This window comes from Vitis riparia, chromosome 1, assembly GCF_004353265.1.
Source record: "Vitis riparia cultivar Riparia Gloire de Montpellier isolate 1030 chromosome 1, EGFV_Vit.rip_1.0, whole genome shotgun sequence".
NCBI lineage: Eukaryota > Viridiplantae > Streptophyta > Magnoliopsida > Vitales > Vitaceae > Vitis > Vitis riparia.
Genome location: NC_048431.1, coordinates 21,051,825 through 21,071,286, shown reverse-complemented (window position 1 = coordinate 21,071,286; position 19,462 = coordinate 21,051,825). Strand labels below are relative to the sequence as shown.

Below are 19,462 nucleotides of genomic sequence, written 5' to 3'. Positions count from 1 at the left end.
AATTTAAAAAATTCAAACTTAATATATTCAATTAAAATTAATTATAATTTAATGTATTTTTAAGTCAAAAATAATATCTTCAATATTAAACAAATTTGAGGGAATGAAATTTTAATTATTTCAGAAGGGGTTTTTTTTATAAAAAAAAATAAACAAATTGGAACCTATTTTGGCAGTGCTTTTTAAAAGTGTTTTTAACCTTAAAAACACTTAAAAACATTTTTAAGATAAAAGAAATAGGTGTTTGATAATATTTTAAAAAATATTTTTGAAAATTTAGAAAAACACTTTGACGTGTTTTTTAGAAAAGTATTTGGGAGGTGTTTCTTTTTAAAAAAAAAAAAACAGAAAACACTTCAAAAAATTTCATAAATTCCTAAAATATCCTTCCCCACTATCCTCTATTTCCCTTTCACTATCTCCTTCCTTCTCATTCTCCTCCACCTCCTCTTTTAACTTCCCTTATATAAAAATAAATTTTGATTTTTTTTAACAATTAAATATTTATATACATTTTTTGTAATAAAATTTTTGATTTATTATAATAAATGTCTTTTTTTAGTAATGTACTGTTATTAAAAGTATTTTTCTATTTATCGATATATTATTAAGAGCTTATTTAATAATGATTTTAAAAAAACGTTTTTAATATTTTTAATACTTAAAATTTTTTATTATTCAAATATTAAAAATATAATAAATATTTTCTAAAATCACTCTAAAAATACTATTAAAATCTTTTTATAGAAGTATTACGAAAGAAAACACTTTGACAAGAAGTGACAAATGGGCCCTTAGTAATAGTAGTGGAAAGGCAATAAAGAGAGTAGGTTTACATCTCCCTCACCTTTTGGTGGAGTGAAGAGTGTGAAACATGTACACAAAGTGGACCCATTCTTCTTCCTTTGAAAAGCTAAAGGGCGAAAACAAGTCGCCCAAAGGGACAATGAATTAGATTTTGTTGTCATTACCTAAAAAGCAAAGCATTTCAAGACTAAAGTAAAGATGGGTTAACAATAAAAATTCCCCCTTTCAATTTCTTTATACCTTTTCCTGCTTTTAAGATGCACTTGTATGCCTTAGTATAGGAGAGAGGCTTTGGTAAAATTAAAAAAAAAGGTCATAGATTAAATATGTATTTATTTGTATGAGTTTTGGACAAAGACGATTTCTTTAAAACAATATTTTCACAAAATAATTTCATCTTCAAAATAATTCCCAAAATATTATGTTTTATTCATGTGGGTACCCATGTCATAAAACCGATGTCGGTAACTATAATTTTGATTTTTTTTAAATAATCAAAACCATAGTTGATGATTATAATTTTAAATTTAAGCTTAAAATGATAGTTGGTGATTACAGTTTTAAGTTTAAATTTAAAGCTATAGTCATCAATTACGGTTTTATGTTTAAAAAATTTTCAAAACCATAATTACTGATTATAGTTTTGTGATGAAAGAAAAAAAAATTCAAGCCATGTGGATGTCTAAAGTGGCTCAAATGGTTAGTTTGGAAATTATTTTGGTTTGAGGTTTAGTTTGTGATTTTTTTTTTCAAATACATTAGTTTTGCTTGAAACCCTATTTGTATTGCCTAAAAACTTTATTTTTGCTTAAATTTTTGGATCAATTAATAGCTTTTAAAAAAATATGAATATTACATTTTCTTAATAGTTGATGGGATTTTAATTTTATGGGTAACTTCATAATATACTACTAAATTTATCACACTTTTCAAAGTAAGACATGTGATTTAAATCTTAGAAACTAGATTTTTAGGTTTTCAAAGACAAAAATATCACCATGTCCAAGGCACACACAACCAAAAAGAAATTTTACCCATAAAATCACACATTTTCCTTTTTCCCAACCACTCATTTTCCTTTTTGCCAATCATAACTTAGTTGTACTTACACTTACCCAGATTTTTTGGACAGACTCAGCCAAGTGTGGGAAGTTTCCTCATGTCATTCACATGTTACCATCTTACCATTACTATTTCCTTTTTCATCTCTGTATTTTTCCTTCAAGTGACTGACCTCAAATTCTTATTTTCTCACCTCCTTTTTCCAGCTTGATCTGTGTGTTTGTCACAATATGCTTTTCCCAAAGCAAGAAAAAGTGAACCCGAAATCTTTTTCTCCAAAAAGAAGATTCCAAAACCTAAAGAATAGTTCAGGAATGTGATTGAACATTGCCCAAACTCACAAATCCATCAGCAAAAGTGAAGAGCTAGTGGAAGAAAGATGGGATGAGATGCTGAACTTTAAGCCAGTTGAGAACTGCCTTTGATTTTCTCTCAATACTTGAAGATGCTAAACAAAAACTAGGTTCAAAAGCTCTGGTTTCTCTCCCTGTTCTTCAATGGGGTTATTCTACCATTTCTTGGTCTCTTTTCTATGCTTAATAACAACTACTCTCTGCCAAGTTACAGGTATGTTTCTTCTTCGATCTTTAGTTACAGAATTACAAGATTTTACCCATACCGAGTTTTCACCATCAGGAGCATATAAATATATGCATAGAAGTACAGATTCTAAAGAGAAAAACAAGATTATGTATACCAGATAGCATGGTGAATGATACTAATATGTCACTTCTAACTATATGGATCAATTTTCTGATTTTTCGGGTTAATCGAATAAGCAATTTGATATGCAGAGTTCATCAGTATAGACTGTGGAGGCACAAGTAATTACACTGATTCAAGGACAGGGCTGCAGTGGATTTCAGACGCTGGGGTCATTAGCTATGGAAAATCAGTACAAGTTGAGAATCCATATGGGGGCTGGCTTCAGTATCAGCAACGCAGAGACTTCCCAACAGAAAGCAAGTATTGTTACACTCTGAAAACAGAAGAGAGAAGAAGGTACCTAGTCAGGGCCACATTTCAGTATGGAAGCTTGGAAAGTGAAGGCACATACCCGAAATTTCAGCTCTACTTGGATGCAACCAAGTGGGCAACTGTCACAGTTTTGGAATCAGCGAGAGTATATGTGAAGGAAATGATCATCAGGGCACCCTCGAGCTCCATAGACGTTTGTCTCTGCTGTGCTACTACTGGTTCTCCATTCATATCTACTCTTGAGTTGAGACCACTCAACCTTTCAATGTATGCCACCGATTTTGAAGATGGTTTCTTCTTGAAAGTTTCAGCTAGAGTGAACTTTGGTGCTCCAAGTGAGGACCCCATAAGGTATGATTCCTTGAGGTGTTCAAATTTGACAGTAGTTTGATCCAAAAGCCCCATGTAAGGAGCCCTTTTCTAAAGTACCGAAAATAACTCTGTTTTTCTCAGGTACCCTGATGATCCATATGACAGAATATGGGAATCTGATCTTGTGAAAAGGCAAAATTATCTTGTGGGGATGGCTCCAGGCACAGAAAGAGTCAATACATCAAAGCAGATAGACGTAAGAACAAGGGAGTACCCACCTGTTAAAGTAATGCAAACTGCAGTTGTTGGCACAAGAGGAAGGCTCAGCTACAGGTTGAACCTGGAAGATTTCCCAGCCAACGCTCGGGCTTATGCATTTTTTGCTGAAATTGAAGAGTTGGGAGTCAATGAAACACGGAAATTCAGAATGGAGCGACCTTATTTGCCTGACTATAGCAATGCAGTGGTAAATATTGCTGAGAATGCCAATGGGAGCTACTCTCTTTATGAGCCTAGTTACATGAATGTTACTATGGATTTTGTTCTATCATTCTCTTTTGTAAAGACCCGAGACTCTACGCGAGGGCCACTCTTAAGTGCAATTGAGATAAGTAAATATGTGCAGATTGCCTCAAAGACAGACAAGGGAGATGGTAAGTCCATGATCACAGTATGCTTGGTTTCAACTAGGCCTAATGAGCCTTCTATATTTGACATACTATTCATGTGCTTTACCAGTATGAGCTGTTTGCTAATAATTTTATCATTTGGAAGTGACTGTTCTGAATGCCCTTTGCGCCATTTCTACTGAAAGTGCTTGGTCGAATGAAGGAGGTGATCCATGTGTTCCAGCTCGCTGGTCATGGGTGGCTTGCAGCCCAACAACCACACCGAGAATTACAAAAATGTATGTCCTTCCATGCTTTACTAGTGACTCTTCTGGTTTATTTCAGAATTTAGTGCAGTACTATTCACAATTCCATTGGGAAAGCACCCAACATTTTATCATTCTGCATCTCTGTAAGAGCTAAGCTGAAAATGGATTCTTCATTGGTGGAACAGTACTTTATCTGGAAAGAATCTGAATGGTGTAATTCCATCTGAGCTTAAGAACATGGAGGGATTGACAGAATTGTAAGCGCTATTAATCTCAACAAGGACTTATTTTTCTATACTAATTATTCCTGTCTGTCATAGTTAGAGTACCAGTTTTTCATTTTCTTAGGTGGCTGGATGGAAATTACCTCACAGGGCCAATCCCAGACATGAGTAATCTTATCAGTCTGAAAATTGTGTAAGCTCTCCACTTCATAAGTTCACACTAAGAAAGTTCCATATCTTCAGTGATGATATATGCTTATCTTTTGTGAATGTGCAGGCATCTAGAGAACAACAGACTGACTGGTCCATTGCCTTCTTACCTTGGTAGTTTGCCAAGCTTACAAGAACTGTATGCAGTAACCTGGATTTCTTAACTTTTGCTTGACAATTGGATTGGGTTAGAGGCTTCCTTTTTGGTAAAATTCAAGTTTCAAATTTTTGGGAAGTTGCCTTGATCTGATCTAATCCAAACTAGAGATGTTTTCTTTTCCTGATACACCTTTTGAGTATGCAGTAACTGTGACATCCATACATGGCAGGCATGTGCAGAACAACCTTCTTAGTGGAGAAATACCCCCAGCATTGTTAACCGGCAAAGTAATTTTCAAGTGAGTATGCTTGTAATCAATGCATATATGAAAATGAAGCTAAAATCTCCAAATTTTCATCCTAGCTCAATCCAAACCCCAAGACTGCAATTACAATGTGAACTTGGAAAAGTGAATAGAGTTGTGCAAAAATTGGCTGAGAGAAATCAATGCCTTGTACACTTAATAAGACATAAAGCAAACTGCAGAATTTCCAGAGAGAGTTTTCATTAAAAGGAGAAAAGTTTTAGTCAGTAAGCACTACTCAGGCATAATAATCCTGGGACAAAACAATAAATTGATGAGAATGATGAAAAGAGAGGCATTCCAAATCCTGTAGTGCAGAGAATTTTCTGACAGATGTACTTGTATTCTCTTGCAGCTATGAAGGTAATAGCAAACTACACAAAGAGGCACACAAGACACACTTTAAGTTGATACTTGGAGCTTCAGTTGGACTGCTTGCACTTCTCTTAGTTCTTTGCATAGGAAGTTTATTCCTGTTGTGCAATACTCGAAGAAAGGAATCGCAAAGCAAGAGTAATGACAAAGGTAGTGTAGGGCAACCAACCCTTTCTGTTATTTTTCATGTTCTCTGCAAGGACATTTTATGTATCCTCCATATTTTTCTTGTGCCCATCAGGAAGTTCTTTGCGTACGAGCACGAAGGCTTCTACTTCTTACTCAATTGCAAGAGGTGGAAATCTAATGGATGAAGGAGTAGCTTGCTACATTTCACTCTCTGACCTAGAGGAAGCTACTAAAAATTTTGCAAAGCAAATTGGCAGAGGAAGCTTTGGACCTGTCTACTATGGGAAGATGCCAGATGGAAAAGAGATTGCAGTTAAGATCATGGCTGATTCATCCAGCCATGGAACCCAGCAGTTTGTAACTGAGGTAGATTCGTATACCCTGTTATTAATTAGCAAAATCCAACATTCTACTGCTTCCGATCCTCAGATTTAGTAGAAAATGCTACTCAATAACTTACTTGTCATGTGAATCAAACTTCTATGCTGACTGAATAAAGCATTTGAAAGAAGGCTTTTCCCAGGAAGAATCCTCATTGTACTACAAAAAAGCTATCATTAGACCTTCAAATGATAGCACATATGAATAAAGGAAGACCATTATCATGATTTCCAATTCAGTAACCAGAGTAGTATACTTGCAGGTTGCCCTCTTGTCAAGAATTCATCATAGGAACTTGGTTCCTCTCATTGGATACTGTGAGGACGAACACCAACATCTTCTGGTTTATGAGTACATGCACAATGGAACCCTGCGCAATCACATACATGGTCTGATCTTCTGCAGATACTTTAACAATCTTGTTTTCTATCATTTTCTCTTATCAGCTGCAATGGAAACAACTGATTAACAAATCATATGACACAACCTGCTTGCAGATTCTACAAACCAGAAGTGTTTAGACTGGCTTGGTCGTCTTTATGTTGCAGAAGATGCAGCTAAAGGTTTGATGTGAAACTTCTTTTTACTTGATAATGCATAAACTAGAGTTCGCGTCCATATTGTAATCACAAAAATTGAGTTATCTGCAGGTCTTGAATACTTACACACTGGATGCAACCCCAGTATCATTCACAGAGATGTAAAGACAAGCAATATTCTATTAGACATTAATATGAGGGCAAAAGTATCAGATTTTGGACTTTCAAGGCAAGCTGAAGAAGATTTAACTCATGTATCAAGTGTCGCACGAGGGACTGTAGGCTACCTTGATCCTGAGTAAGTCAGTTTTAAGTTCTGTGCCAAGTTATGGTGGTTTCCTGCATCTAGTTCTAAGACTAACAATTTTTTTTTTTTTTTTTTATTTCCAATAGGTACTATGCAAATCAACAGCTGACAGAAAAGAGTGATGTTTACAGTTTTGGAATCGTCCTGCTCGAACTGATCTCTGGAAGAAAGCCAGTTTCACCAGAAGATTATGGTGCTGAATGGAACATTGTTCATTGGGTATGCACCCTTCACAATTCTCATTCACAACTTGTAGAAGGCTTTTTTTCTTAGAACCACTCTCTAATTTAAAGAACAATAAGGTAAACATACAATCTCAAACAAGATCATTGGGCAAGACAATGCCAAGATAATAAAGACAATTACTATACTAATACACCCATAAGCTAAGACAACCCAATATGAACTCCTCTCTCAGATTATGAAACTATTTCATCCCCTTGGTGGTTTTGCAGGCAAGGTCATTAATTCGTAAAGGAGATGTGATCAGTATAGTGGATCCATTTCTACTAGGAAATGTCAAAATTGAGTCCATTTGGAGGATTGCTGAGATTGCAATACTATGTGTAGAACAACATGGAACTTCCAGGCCTAAAATGCAGGAAATAATTTTAGCTATTCAAGATGCCATCAAGATTGAAAGGGGGAATGAAGGTGATCACAAAGCATGTTCTGGTAGTTCAAAAGGACAATCTTCGCGCAAAACATTACTAACAAACTTCCTTGACATCGAAAGCCCTGACTTATCAAATGATTGCTTAGTCCCTTCTGCAAGATAAACATGATCCCACACCATCTATTACTTTGTATAAGTAGAAAAATACTGTTAACTTCTCTTTGTGATAGATGTTTTGCTTGTAGCTAATATGCCAACAGCAGAGAGTAGTAAGTATAAACTAAGCCCTCTTTCCTTTTTTTCAGTGGTCACATTAAATAACAAAGGAAAAGCACACCATCTTGCTTTGGTTGAAGATTCATTGAACACATCCTGATGAAAAAGCTTTGCTCTTTAGCCCACCATGGAGGGCCAGAAAATTTATTTTGGTAGGCTAAGCCGCCATTGAAAGGAGTTTCATGTCTATCAGCCATGGCCCATTTGTTGTACCAAGTGCCTTCCTCAATTGACTTTTGTTTAAGGGATGGAGGCACGGGCCTTTAAGGCCCTTCCCACTCTTGAAAATTCAAGGGGCCTAGATTTTACCTTTTTCACTCATTCAAAGGGTTCAGTTGGGCTACCAACAACAACCAAGAAAAGGGTGAAAATTGAAAGAAAATAGCTTTCAAAACCAATGATGACTTTGTTCGAGTGAATGGGTTTGTTACAACAAACAATGCAGTGCATCACCTACTCACTCTTATTACTAATCATACAAGCATTAATTATCATCTCCTCAAAAAAGAATGGTACACCTAATTTTTCATTCTATGACTCCAAGTTTTTTATGGCACTAAAATTAGGTCATATTAAGAAAAGAAAAAAAAAGATGAGGGGATGTATTATTGGATTGCTCTATGTACTGTTAATATCAACAGATTTCCAACATTTACCCTCATTCATGATCATATCAAACTTGTTCAAAGACTATTTTCATATATCTGATCACTTTTTGTTAGATAATACTTTTGGTATAATTTTGAAAAGTTAAGAAACTCCCATGACAACATTTATGCATTCATAGAATCTAAGTTTAATACGAATGAATGTTCATTTTGTATTGTCATCCAAGCAAATTTTAATGGAAACACCCAAATTTAGTCAAAGGTATTAAATACCCAATAGCCTATTCCTTGTGGGAGGCTCAATTAATGAGCAATTAGCCCCCCAAATCTGACTGACCCCAAATGGGACCTTGAAAAAAAAGCCTAGCTGGACCATATCAGGATAACAAAATGACTCATCTATACAATAAAGTCCAGCTTAAAAGATAACATAATTCAGAGACTTATATAGTATCCATATGGGTACAGGTCATTATCCGATTAATACACTAGAATATAATAACAAAAAAGACCCAAAATATGGGGCTGCTGGTAGCCTGGTAGAAGAAAGCCAACCACAAAAGCAAAAGCTAATAATTTGAATTTAATGTGACAGGGCATCTCAATTCAGAAGAAGCCAAGCCTCTTGTCTTGTATATTTTTTCTTTTATTATTCCTAGTCTGACCAAAAACTGAAGCAAGGGAAAAAACCAAAAGACTCGCCTTCACAAAAGCATAATCTAAAAAAGATTACAAGAAAGTTGGTTTTGGATTGGGTTCTTTAAAACCAGGGCTGCTGTGGAGGAAGGATAGGGATGGAGGTGGTGCATTATCAGCTTGCTAGGTGTTCTTACCAAGATTCTATTAAGGTTCTGGAGGCTGATGTACAGCATGCCAATGCTTTGTGAGTTTTCTTTGGGTTTCTTGCTCTGAATTCTCTGTTCTCTGCCTGTTTTTTGTTGGTTTCCTCTATTGGGTTCTCTCTCTCTAGTTTTTGTGCTCTTGGTGAATTTTTTCTTCTTAATTCTCAATCCTCGGCCTGTTATCCTCAACTGGGTTTTCTCTTTCTATCCTCTTAAATGACTTTTCCTACTCTGAATTCTCAATTCTCTGCCTGTTTCAGTTGTTCCTTTCCTCAACTCGGATTTTGTGTTTTTTGTCCTCTGAATGAACTTTCTTCTTCTCTATTCTCTTCTCTCTGTCTGATTGTTATCGTTGCCCTCAACTGGGTTTTCTTTCTTCTGAGTTCCCAATTCTCTGCCTACTTGTGTGTTTTTTCCTAACTGGGGTTTCTGTCTTTGTATGCTTTTTTTCTTTGGGACCGGCTGTGTAATGTCAGATTCAGGTTTTCAAGGAATTATAATAAATGCCCATTTGGGATTCCAGCATGTAGTGCAGTTGATTTGTCCTCTTTGGTTTCCTATTTATATTATGAGGTCTTTGATCATCATCAACAGCAGCTGCAGTGGTGGATCATAATTTTACTGCTGTGCAAATTGAGGGGAAACATGTAGCCCCATTTGGGTTTCCGTACTTTGGAATGATTTCTCAAATGTAGGACACATTCCAATCTCTTTCTCTTTTCTTTTTTTTTTTTTGTGAGTGTGCTTGAGGGTTATGCTTGGTTGGCTCTATTGAGGATATTATGGTTTGTATAGTTGCGGTAGCCTAGCTGGTGATAACAGAATTGGAATTTGTGGATAAATCCTTGTGCTAGCATGTAATAAGATCCATTTCAAACCGGCAAAACTAGACAAATTCAATTTTCTATGGTTACCTCTTCCATTATAGTGCAGGGTGTTTGACTGTAATAATGTCGTAAAATTAGAAAAGTAAACTGAAATAAGTTAAAAATAAGATGAAATAAAATGCCTATTTTATTTATTTAATTTTTTTACAGCTTATGTTGGATGGAATTGATCAATGCAAGGCAGAGATACTGTTGTTATTGGTGAGTTGAAGTGTTGGAACTGATTTTTCTTCGAATTTGCGATTTCGGTTTTCAGGGCTGCTGCAATTCCAAGAGGGAAGGGTGGTGCTCGACTTCAAATGAAATTAGCATACAATCCCTTGGCGCCAGTCTTTTTGTTTTTGCTCCAGTGGATGGATTGTTCATGCATGTGCCTACTCCCCAAGTATCTCGATCTCTTCCACATACTCATTTACAAGGTTGGTTCCTGTTTATTGGTGTTGATATTTGCTTCTGACATGAAGGTCAGAGAAATCAGAAGTAATGGCTTAGCAGATTGCCACTTTCATTTTTCTTGTGTAATGAAACCAGACCTCCGACAAGGTGGCTCATGAATGTTTTCTGTTGGTTTCGTTCTTATATTCTACAGGTATACACAGATGGGAGGCCGAATATATCTGCACATGGAAGGAAGGCAACTATTAGGGACTTCTATGGTCCGTAAACTGTCTACCTATGAGTATTGTCTTCTTTGTATCTGGTGTATGCATTTGTTGATATGTGTTTTCACTTCAATGAAAATCAAATTGCAGCTGTCATATTACCTTCTCTTCAACGTATCCATGGTAACATAATGGAGCTGGATAATGATGAAGATGGCCATCCTGAAATAGAGACGTACGGCAAGAAAAGAACAGAAGAAGATGGCAGGCTTTCCAATATGGATTTGAAAAGGGAAGATGAATGTGGAATTTGTTTGGAGCCTTGCACCAAAATGGTCTTGCCTAATTGCTGTCATGCAATGTGCATCAACTGCTACCGTGACTGGTAAGTTGGTAACTACAAGGATTGTATTTTCTTTATTCTGTCTCTAACACTTTCCAACTGCATACATGAGATTCTAGGCTGCTATTTTTCTTTACACTCTTCCTCTTCTTTATCCAAATTACAGGAACACAAGATCAGAGTCCTGCCCCTTTTGTCGTGGCAGCATAAAGAGAGTTAATTCAGAAGACTTATGGGTTCTCACTTGTGGTGACGATGTGGTCAACACAGAAACAGTTTGCAGGGAAGATTTATTGCGCTTCTACCTCTATATCCACCAGCTCCCAAAACACTACCCGGATGCTCTTTTCTTAGTGTATTATGAATACTTAATATGATTAGAAGTAAATGAGAAGAGTGGTGTAAAGAGAAAAAAGAAAAGCCGACCTAAATGTAAATAGAGTCTGGTAAAGGAAATCTTCTCAGATTGTTATTCAACCATTACCATTCCCATTTGTACCTACACAGAAGTTCATAAACTTTAATATATGACAACATTGTAATAAAATTAAAAATTTTCGTTTCGTTCCTGTTTACATTGGTCTACTTGCTTGAGAATTCATTGACCAAACGCTACTTGTATAACTTTTATACATAAACCAAAACATTAAGAAGGTTAAATACTGAACAGAAAATTCTAAAGTTCAAGTTTGTTGTAGTTCGGCTACATTTTTATCTTCTCTATTAAGCGGCTCCTAAATGATTCTGATTCTGATCTTACCAAAATTTATCATCCCTGCCTTGTATACATGAGCTGCCTAGTTTATGGTGTGAAATGCCTGTATGCACTTGTTTCCCTTTAGTGTCAACTTTCTGTGTATATGCTGACTCTTCTTAGAGGTAACTCTTGAAACCCCACCCATGAAGCATATGAGGATTTGGTGTCTGGAAGGGTCACCAGTAATTGATCACAAGTCTTAGGATGGTGAGAGAACTTTTGGTTAAGCTATCGGGGTTTGTACTGCTGCTCCTGCTGGTATGCATGTCAAACTGTAATTTAAGTAACAGTATCAAGCCTCTTTGGAAATGATATTATCATAATCAACACAAAAACCAAAGCATATTCACTTTGTTTTTCCATGCATGAATGAAGCTGATTCTTATCCATTTGCTTCAATGGGAAATTTTTCTCAAAAGGCATGAATTCACAGCTGATACTACCTTAAGTGACTAGTTTGCTAAATAAGAACCATTGAGCTGCTCTCTGATGCAATGTTTTTATTTATTTATTATCTTTTGATCGTTTCAATAGGTTTTAGTACAACATAACCCTCCAGGCTGTCTTCTCCAGGGATTGTGGCAGCTGGATACTATCATGAGCATGATCTAAATGATGCAATGACCGGTTAAAAAACTATAGTCTCCTTAGGTTTCAAGTGTCAATATAGTCTTTCTTTGTACTACATTTTACTAAAATGAGGACAGGAAATACATGGAATGCATCTCCATGCGAAGAGCAGGTGAAACCCAGTGTAGCTGTGACCTGATTCAGAGGATTGGGAGGCTTCTTCTCTTGACAAACTTGAAACAATTGCCTTGAGGTACCTCTCGATAACCCTGTTTCTAACATATCCATATCAGAAATGCAATGTTAGGCATCATCTGTGAGACAAAAAAAAAAAAAAAAAACAGAAAGTAGGACTTACAGCTGATTATGAAGAGTCTTCACTACCTAGGTAAGCTGAAGATTAGCTTTCTTTGAGAGGCATCTTCTGCAGAACATGGCTTCCAGCAGAAACAAAAGCATCTCTGAATGCATTTTCTTTTTACCATTCAAAACAATGTGATGGTTCAATGGCTACAAAACTTAAAGCCTAGAACAATACAATGGAGACATGCATAACAATCAATCAATCAACCTGCATAAACAGTGTGTTTTCTGGATTTTCCTTTTCCTTGAGGAAATTGATCATTTTATTAACAAATACATATCGCACGAAAAGTCAAATGAAATGCAAATCATCCTGAAACAAAACATATATGTTAGCTGTCTGAATGCGGCGTACACTCTATTAAAATGAGCCTGGCAAATTCTAACTTAAAGCTAGTTAGCTGTGCAACTTCTTTTCTTCTTAACTAGCTGATCGAATGATGGTTTACAGTAACCTTTATTTAACAAGAGATCAGCTAAAACATGATGCATGGCTTCTGTGAGGTGAACCCCATCCCAGGTGATGTGCTTGCTGGGGTCACTGCAGACTCTTGTGTTGCGTGCACCACACAACGAACGCAAGTCAAAGTTGAGCTCTCCTTTCCCACATCCACAGCATGCCTTGAAAGGCTCTGAAAATCCGAACTGAATGGGATTTTTCAGTACTGTGTAGTATGCATTCCAAATATCAGCATATGCAATAATGCTGTCAGGGTACTGCTTCTGTTGTTCTGCCAACTTGGCCTGAAGGAGTTCATTGTGGGTTTGTGTGACCGTGTTTGCAGTATCAGCACACCCAAGATTATCGTGATCACTTACTGGGGATAATGAAATGTCAAAGGGGAGGCACCCAGTCGGTGGAAGGCTTTGAACCACAATGTACTTTGCACCCCTGTCCAACAATGTCTGTCACATAACACAGGCTAGGTTAGTCCCACTCTTCCTATCCAAACCTCCTAGTACTCAAATTCAAGTTTGATATATGCCAAAGTTCTTATGTCATGAGTGAATTCGGATTTTGAGTTTTCCTGACAAAAGCTTGTTTGAACCATCTTCTTATGTGGCAAGAAGTTTATGGCTTAATTTAGAAGAGTCTTTGAAGGGAAAAAGATGATCAGCCCTTCCAGAGTGTCTTATATCAAGTATAATTCCTTAATCCAAGTTGGGCTATTGATAGATTTGTATTTAGCTAACTAAGAAGAAGTCAAGTTCCTTTTTCCAAGCAATGATATGATAAAGCATGTTTTTTTATGTAATGCATACCTTCACAAGCCTGCAGGTACTACTAACTGATAAATCTATGAGCCACTTGATGGAAACAGAAGATCCATAAGTACGAGAATAGTCATACATGCCCAGCTCACCAACCCAGAAGAGCGAATTCTCCAGCTGACCCTTACATGCTTGGTGATTCATTCCATTACATTCTATATTTAGGAGAAACTTGTTAAACCAGTTTACTTGAGTCTGCACAGTCTGAGGTATGTCTTTCCAAACAAGGGTCTGACCAACTCTGTTGTTTATATAATAGTCAGTTGAAAGAGCTGTAGAGCCAGCTACTGCAAAATTGACACCATGGGAGAAGTCTAAAGAAGTGTCTTTGTAGGGTGGCAAGTAAGGAAGGGATAGAGCTTCACAGAGGTAGTCAATGACCAGCTTGCCATCAGATAATCGATTCTGGAGCCCACTGCTGGAGCTGGAGGAGCAGTAGGGGGAGTTTCTCATTAGAGCACCAATGAAGGAGGTGAGACCACCCAACAAGCGGGCATTCCCAGTGTCGGTGTAGGAGTCTCCAAAAGCATAAACCTTGGAGAAGGCACCTTTGTAGCTTACAGATGAAGAAGGATCAGGTGTGGGATTGGAAGTAGGAGGGGGATTGGGAGTAGGGGTTGAAGGAGTGTGGGTCTTGTTGTGTGCAGAGGAAGGAGAGAAGCATAAGATGAAGATGAAGATGAAGACTGCAAAAGGGAGAAGGATTTGATTTGAATGCATCATCGTGCAAATCCTCAAATGGGGAATGATCTTTTGTTCTTTGAGGAGTCAAAAGAAGCATTTATATACTTGTCCAGAGAGAAGATTTTGGTGCCAATGGATCTAAAAAAAGGCCCTTAATATCAGGGACTAGTATAGACGGCCATTGTTTTTTCCTTTAGTTGAACTCCTAAAGCTCAGGATTTGATATTACATTGACCATGGATAGGCAATGAGTGCCACAACATTTGAGCAACACTCCTTTTTCCTAGGAGGCTCAAGACCAATTTCTCCCTCTTATTTTTCTCCCCACACACCCCACTTTAATAAGGGGACTGACGCCAATCTCTCCCAATGCTATAGAATTAAAACCAGATAAAGATTATAGAATGAAAAAAACAAACAAATGGTAACTATCAACCATGATTCTGCAGAGAGGTTGGCACCATCAGATAGTATGTTCACCTTTCCAGTATGTTAAGGGGCCACTGATATTGCAGGTTTTAAATCCCTATCCATTGGAAGGATGTTTCATTCCTGTGAACAAACTATTTGGAGAAGGATTATCAAAGCAATGTTTTCACTGCCTTGAGTTGCTTGAAACTCATCAGCAACTTCACAAGCTTGCCCAACCTTGATCTTGGGCACAACAAATGTTTCAGTTTGAGGAGCATACCATTATTTTTAATTTCCCCCAAACATGATGAATATCATAACAAATGGATTGAAGGTTGGAAAATGGTTAATAATGACAAAAGAAAGAAAGATTGTGTGATAGTAGTTGAGAGATGTTATCATTGTTGACGCATGAGTCTTTGACATCTTTTTCATACCTAACCTGGTTGAGGGGGACTGCACCCACTCAATACTTCAAGTCAATAAGTTTTGAGTAAAAATAATCTAGTTTAAAAGAAAATTTTATGAATTAAATTCTCTCTCAAGATAATTTCTAAACTCGTGATTTTCATTCACGTCATATCCATGTCATAAAACCGTAGTCGGTAATTATGATTTTGAATTTTTTTAAGTGGTCATAAATTTAAGTTTAAAACCATATGCATAAAATCGTAGTCATTAACTACAATTTACATTTAAAAAATTAAAAATTATACTATCAACTCCAATTTTATGACAGAAAAAATGAAATAAAGAAATTTTTAGGTCGCATGAATACGTAGTTGGTTGAGATGCACTAGTTTGAAAATTATTTTAGTAGGGAGATGACGCTTATTTTGTTCTTGGCTAAACAATTTGCTAAAAAAAATTATTCTCAAAAAAAGTAAATTTTATATATAAAATATGTCTATTAGAATGCTAACCGACAAAATTTGAAACCAATTATCATTTTAGGGTATGTTTGATTTCTTGAAAATTTGAGGGAAATGTAAGGGAAAGAAAGTAAAAGAGGGAAAATAGAAAGAAAGAAAAAATATATTTAAAATCAATAAATTATTTTTATATTTTACTTTAAACTCATTTGATTTATTTGAACTTTTTAATATAAAGATTAAATAATTTAAAAATATAAAAAAATTTATAACTAATTTTAATTATATTTAATTGATATTTTTATATTACAACTAAATATAAAAAAAATTATTTTCCCAAATATTTTCTCATGAGAAAAAAAATACAAAATATTTGGTTTTTTTATATTTAGTTTCACTATGAAAAATAAGAAAAGAAAAACAAATATAATTAAAATTAGTTAAAATTTTATATATATTTAAATTATTTAATTAGAAAATAAGTAAAATGAGTTTAAAAAGACATATAAAAATAACTTATTTTTCATTTTCCTTCGTCCTTTCCTTTTTTACACTTTTTCTTCTCTATTTTCTTTCATTCAAATTTTCATTCAAATTTTCTTGCAAACAAACATAACTTTAGTGTATTTACACTAAAATGGAGAGGATAGTCCCACTTTTTGGCATCTGCCATGCAAAACGGTCCAAAAATATCCAGGATTACCCTGAAAATGCAGGACTAACACAAGATTTTCATTCAAAGAATTCAAATTAAAAGGAAAAAGCAAGGAATAAGTGTTTGTTTCCAATCCAAAATGAGAAACACAAGCTCAAGTTTATCTAATTCCAAAGCAAGGTTGTCCGTTGTCTTCAAACAATCTAAAAAGGGCAAGTCACCCACTAAACCTTAATTTTCAAGAGTTTGTTTGATAGTAATTTTAAAAAACGTTTTTAATTTTTATAGCATTTGAAAATAATCTTTTTAATAAAAAAGTTTTAAGTGATAGAAAAATTAAAAATGTTTTCTAAAATCAATACCAAACAAATTCTTGGTACAGATATAAAAAGCTTAATACAAAAGAATTTGTTTGATATGCTTCCTTTTTTATTATATAGTTTGAGCAAACCCACACAAGTGCTTATGCTCTCACACATGTTGCCAATTTCACCCGTCCGATAGAACTTTTGTACAAGGAGGAAGACAGACATATGGATATCGAAAAATTGATGAAAAATCTTATTGCATGGATGCATTAAGATGATGTTTATTTTATAACTAAATAAAAAAATCAAAATATTTAACTTTATGGAAAAAAGTTAAAATATTTAGTTTTTTCAACTTGTTGATAAACATAACTAAACCGAACTTGTTGATAACAAATTTATTTTGATTATTTTGGTTGATATAAACAAGTTACTTTTAACAAAATAGAAAAAGCTAAATATTTTGACTTTTTCTATTCAACTAAAAAACAAATACTACCTAAAAATGATGATAATAAATTCTAGGATGGGCGATGTGTAAAATTAGAATCTTCTTATGTATTTACATATAAACAAAACCCTAATAGGTTGAACCGTAAATGAAGAATATAAAAATTCTCCATATGTGGTGTAGCCAGAAATTTTGGTGAGAGGGACAAAATAGAAAAACGTGAATTATATAAATATGAATTTAGAAACAATATCATTCAATAAGATAAGCAATTATTAATATTAGCTTTTAAAAAAATGAAAAATTTATAATATAATAAATTAAATAATAAAAATATTCAAAATATTGACAAGAGAGTTTAAGATTTTATTAAAAGTTTATCAAAAAAATCAAATAACATTTACTATTTTTTTTTAAAAGGATAATAAGAAATCCAACTAAAACATTTTTAAAAATATTTTGCTTGAGAACTTTTAGAAAACTTTAATAATTTCACTAATGATTTTTTTTTAACTTTTTTTTTTTGAAATAGTTAAATATAAATCACTTTATCATAATAAAATTTATATTTAAAAAATATCTATAATATAAGTATAATCTCATAATTAAAACTTAGGTAGTCAATTCTAAATGAATAAATGCCTTATTAAACTTAAAAATCTAGACATTTACAAAAATCTTCAAATCATATTAAAAATAACCTACCAATAAAAAAATATTTGTATAAAATATCAAATATTTAAAAAAAGATTAAATTTTACCATTAATTAAATAACATATATTTAAACAATTATACAGTTATTCATACATCAACAACTATGTGATTAAACCTAAAAGTTCAAACATTTTAAAAATCTCAAAATCAAATAAAACATGACCCACAACAAAAATAATTATTTAGAAAGATATCAAATAAAAAATTATAAAAAAAAAATATTTTATTATAATTTATTTTATATATATTAGGATTAAAATAAATTTAATTTTATAAATATAAAATAAAATTAAAATAAGTATTCACAGTTATCTAATTTTTTATTTTACTAATTTTTTCCTCAATCACAAAATTAGCCTTTATCTAGGAATTTTAGAAAGTAAAAAAAAGAAAGTAAAATGAAATAATTTTTTGTTATTTAATTTATTATATTATAAATTCTTCATTTTTTTTATAGTTAATATTAATAATTATTTATTATACGGAATAATACTTTTGTTATAATTTATGAATTTTCTATTTTACCCCTCACCAAATTATCTGGCTCCACATTGTGACAGTGTACTATCAACCATGGCTGGAAAATCAACAATGACCTTCAAGGCATAGTTCTATGGAGATGATCAGTAGGAGAGGGAGCATATGGAGGTAACACGTGCTTAAAATATAATGGTGATTTAATAAAATTATTTACTTATTTTGGGATGTTTGTTGTTTGCTCAATATATTCAATCACCCCAAAACATTGTAGGGACAACACAATAAATATGTTGTATTAATATTTTGAATAATTGAGAGGATTGTATCTCTAAAATGCAAAAGAATAATATTTTAATATTTTTTAAAAAATATTTTAATATGGGGTTTTAAAAATGTAGTCACATGTGATAACTTGAAAATATTTTCTAACCTATTTTTTTTATGTTTTTAAATATTTTTTTTTTATTTTAATCATTTTCCATATTTGTTTTTTTTTTTATAAGTAAAAACAACTTAAAAGTATGTTTTAAAAAGCATTATGGTTTTTTTTTTTTTGGAGAATATAAAACTATTTTTAAAAACAATTATATAAAAAAAAGCTTAAATTTGTTTACAACTATTACGGAAGGAAAAGGAAAATATTAAGGTACCGTAATGGTACTTATAAAAGCCCAAATTTGGATGTATGACTATATTTAGGCTATTGAATGAAAATACAAACAAATGAGAGTAAGATATAAGAGTACAAACAAATGAAATTAAGATATGACTTAAAAATATATACATAATACTATTTGATTGATAATGCCTTTTTTCGATACTCGAAAAAAATAATCTCTTATTCTTACCCAAAAAAGTAAGGTATCAAGTTGAATTCGACATTAACTTCCTTGTATCAATTTGCTCAACTTTGTTAAAGTATGCTACCAGGTGCTATCGATTTTGACATCAAACTATGCTTTGAATTTTTGAACCATGGTCAAATTTCCCTCTTCAGCTTTCCTTCCTTTGCCATTTCATATGTTCCCTTGCTCGCTTTCCAACTTTCCAACTTGAACCAAAATATAGGAGGTGTTTGTTTTTTTTACTTTAACTCTAAACATAATTTTAATGCTTAATAGTATTAAGTATTATGTTGTTTATTT

At 33.7% G+C, this 19,462-nt stretch overlaps 3 protein-coding genes across 5 annotated transcripts; 2 read left to right on the top strand and 1 right to left on the bottom strand.

The window, feature by feature from the left end:
• The first annotated feature begins 2,096 nt into the window (after positions 1 to 2,096).
• LOC117917265 (probable LRR receptor-like serine/threonine-protein kinase At1g67720) lies at positions 2,097 to 7,576 on the top strand. The gene is made up of 15 exons (XM_034833491.1): positions 2,097 to 2,436; positions 2,664 to 3,198; positions 3,301 to 3,812; positions 3,934 to 4,066; positions 4,222 to 4,293; positions 4,385 to 4,453; positions 4,538 to 4,609; positions 4,800 to 4,868; positions 5,230 to 5,399; positions 5,491 to 5,744; positions 6,022 to 6,148; positions 6,257 to 6,322; positions 6,410 to 6,596; positions 6,692 to 6,824; positions 7,061 to 7,576. Exons 1-15 carry the CDS (start codon positions 2,367 to 2,369, stop codon positions 7,382 to 7,384), a joined length of 2,793 nt encoding a protein of 930 aa, XP_034689382.1. The 5' UTR covers positions 2,097 to 2,366; the 3' UTR covers positions 7,385 to 7,576.
• Positions 7,577 to 8,760: 1,184 nt separating this feature from the next.
• LOC117917284 (E3 ubiquitin-protein ligase AIRP2) lies at positions 8,761 to 11,354 on the top strand. 3 transcript variants are annotated; one of them, XM_034833507.1, is made up of 6 exons: positions 8,906 to 8,988; positions 9,542 to 9,638; positions 10,091 to 10,253; positions 10,424 to 10,490; positions 10,587 to 10,821; positions 10,946 to 11,354. In XM_034833507.1, exons 1-6 carry the CDS (start codon positions 8,967 to 8,969, stop codon positions 11,154 to 11,156), a joined length of 795 nt encoding a protein of 264 aa, XP_034689398.1. In that variant the 5' UTR covers positions 8,906 to 8,966; the 3' UTR covers positions 11,157 to 11,354. The 3 variants fall into 3 exon arrangements, with proteins under 3 accessions (XP_034689414.1, XP_034689398.1, XP_034689406.1); XM_034833515.1 differs by having other exon boundaries at positions 8,961 to 8,988; positions 9,545 to 9,638; XM_034833523.1 differs by lacking the exon at positions 9,542 to 9,638 and having other exon boundaries at positions 8,761 to 8,988.
• Positions 11,355 to 12,780: 1,426 nt separating this feature from the next.
• On the bottom strand, positions 12,781 to 14,701 carry LOC117917276 (GDSL esterase/lipase At3g48460-like). The gene is made up of 2 exons (XM_034833500.1): positions 13,733 to 14,701; positions 12,781 to 13,375 (listed from the first exon to the last, which is right to left on the bottom strand). Exons 1-2 carry the CDS (start codon positions 14,462 to 14,464, stop codon positions 12,863 to 12,865), a joined length of 1,245 nt encoding a protein of 414 aa, XP_034689391.1. The 5' UTR covers positions 14,465 to 14,701; the 3' UTR covers positions 12,781 to 12,862.
• Between the last annotated feature and the right edge of the window lie 4,761 nt (positions 14,702 to 19,462).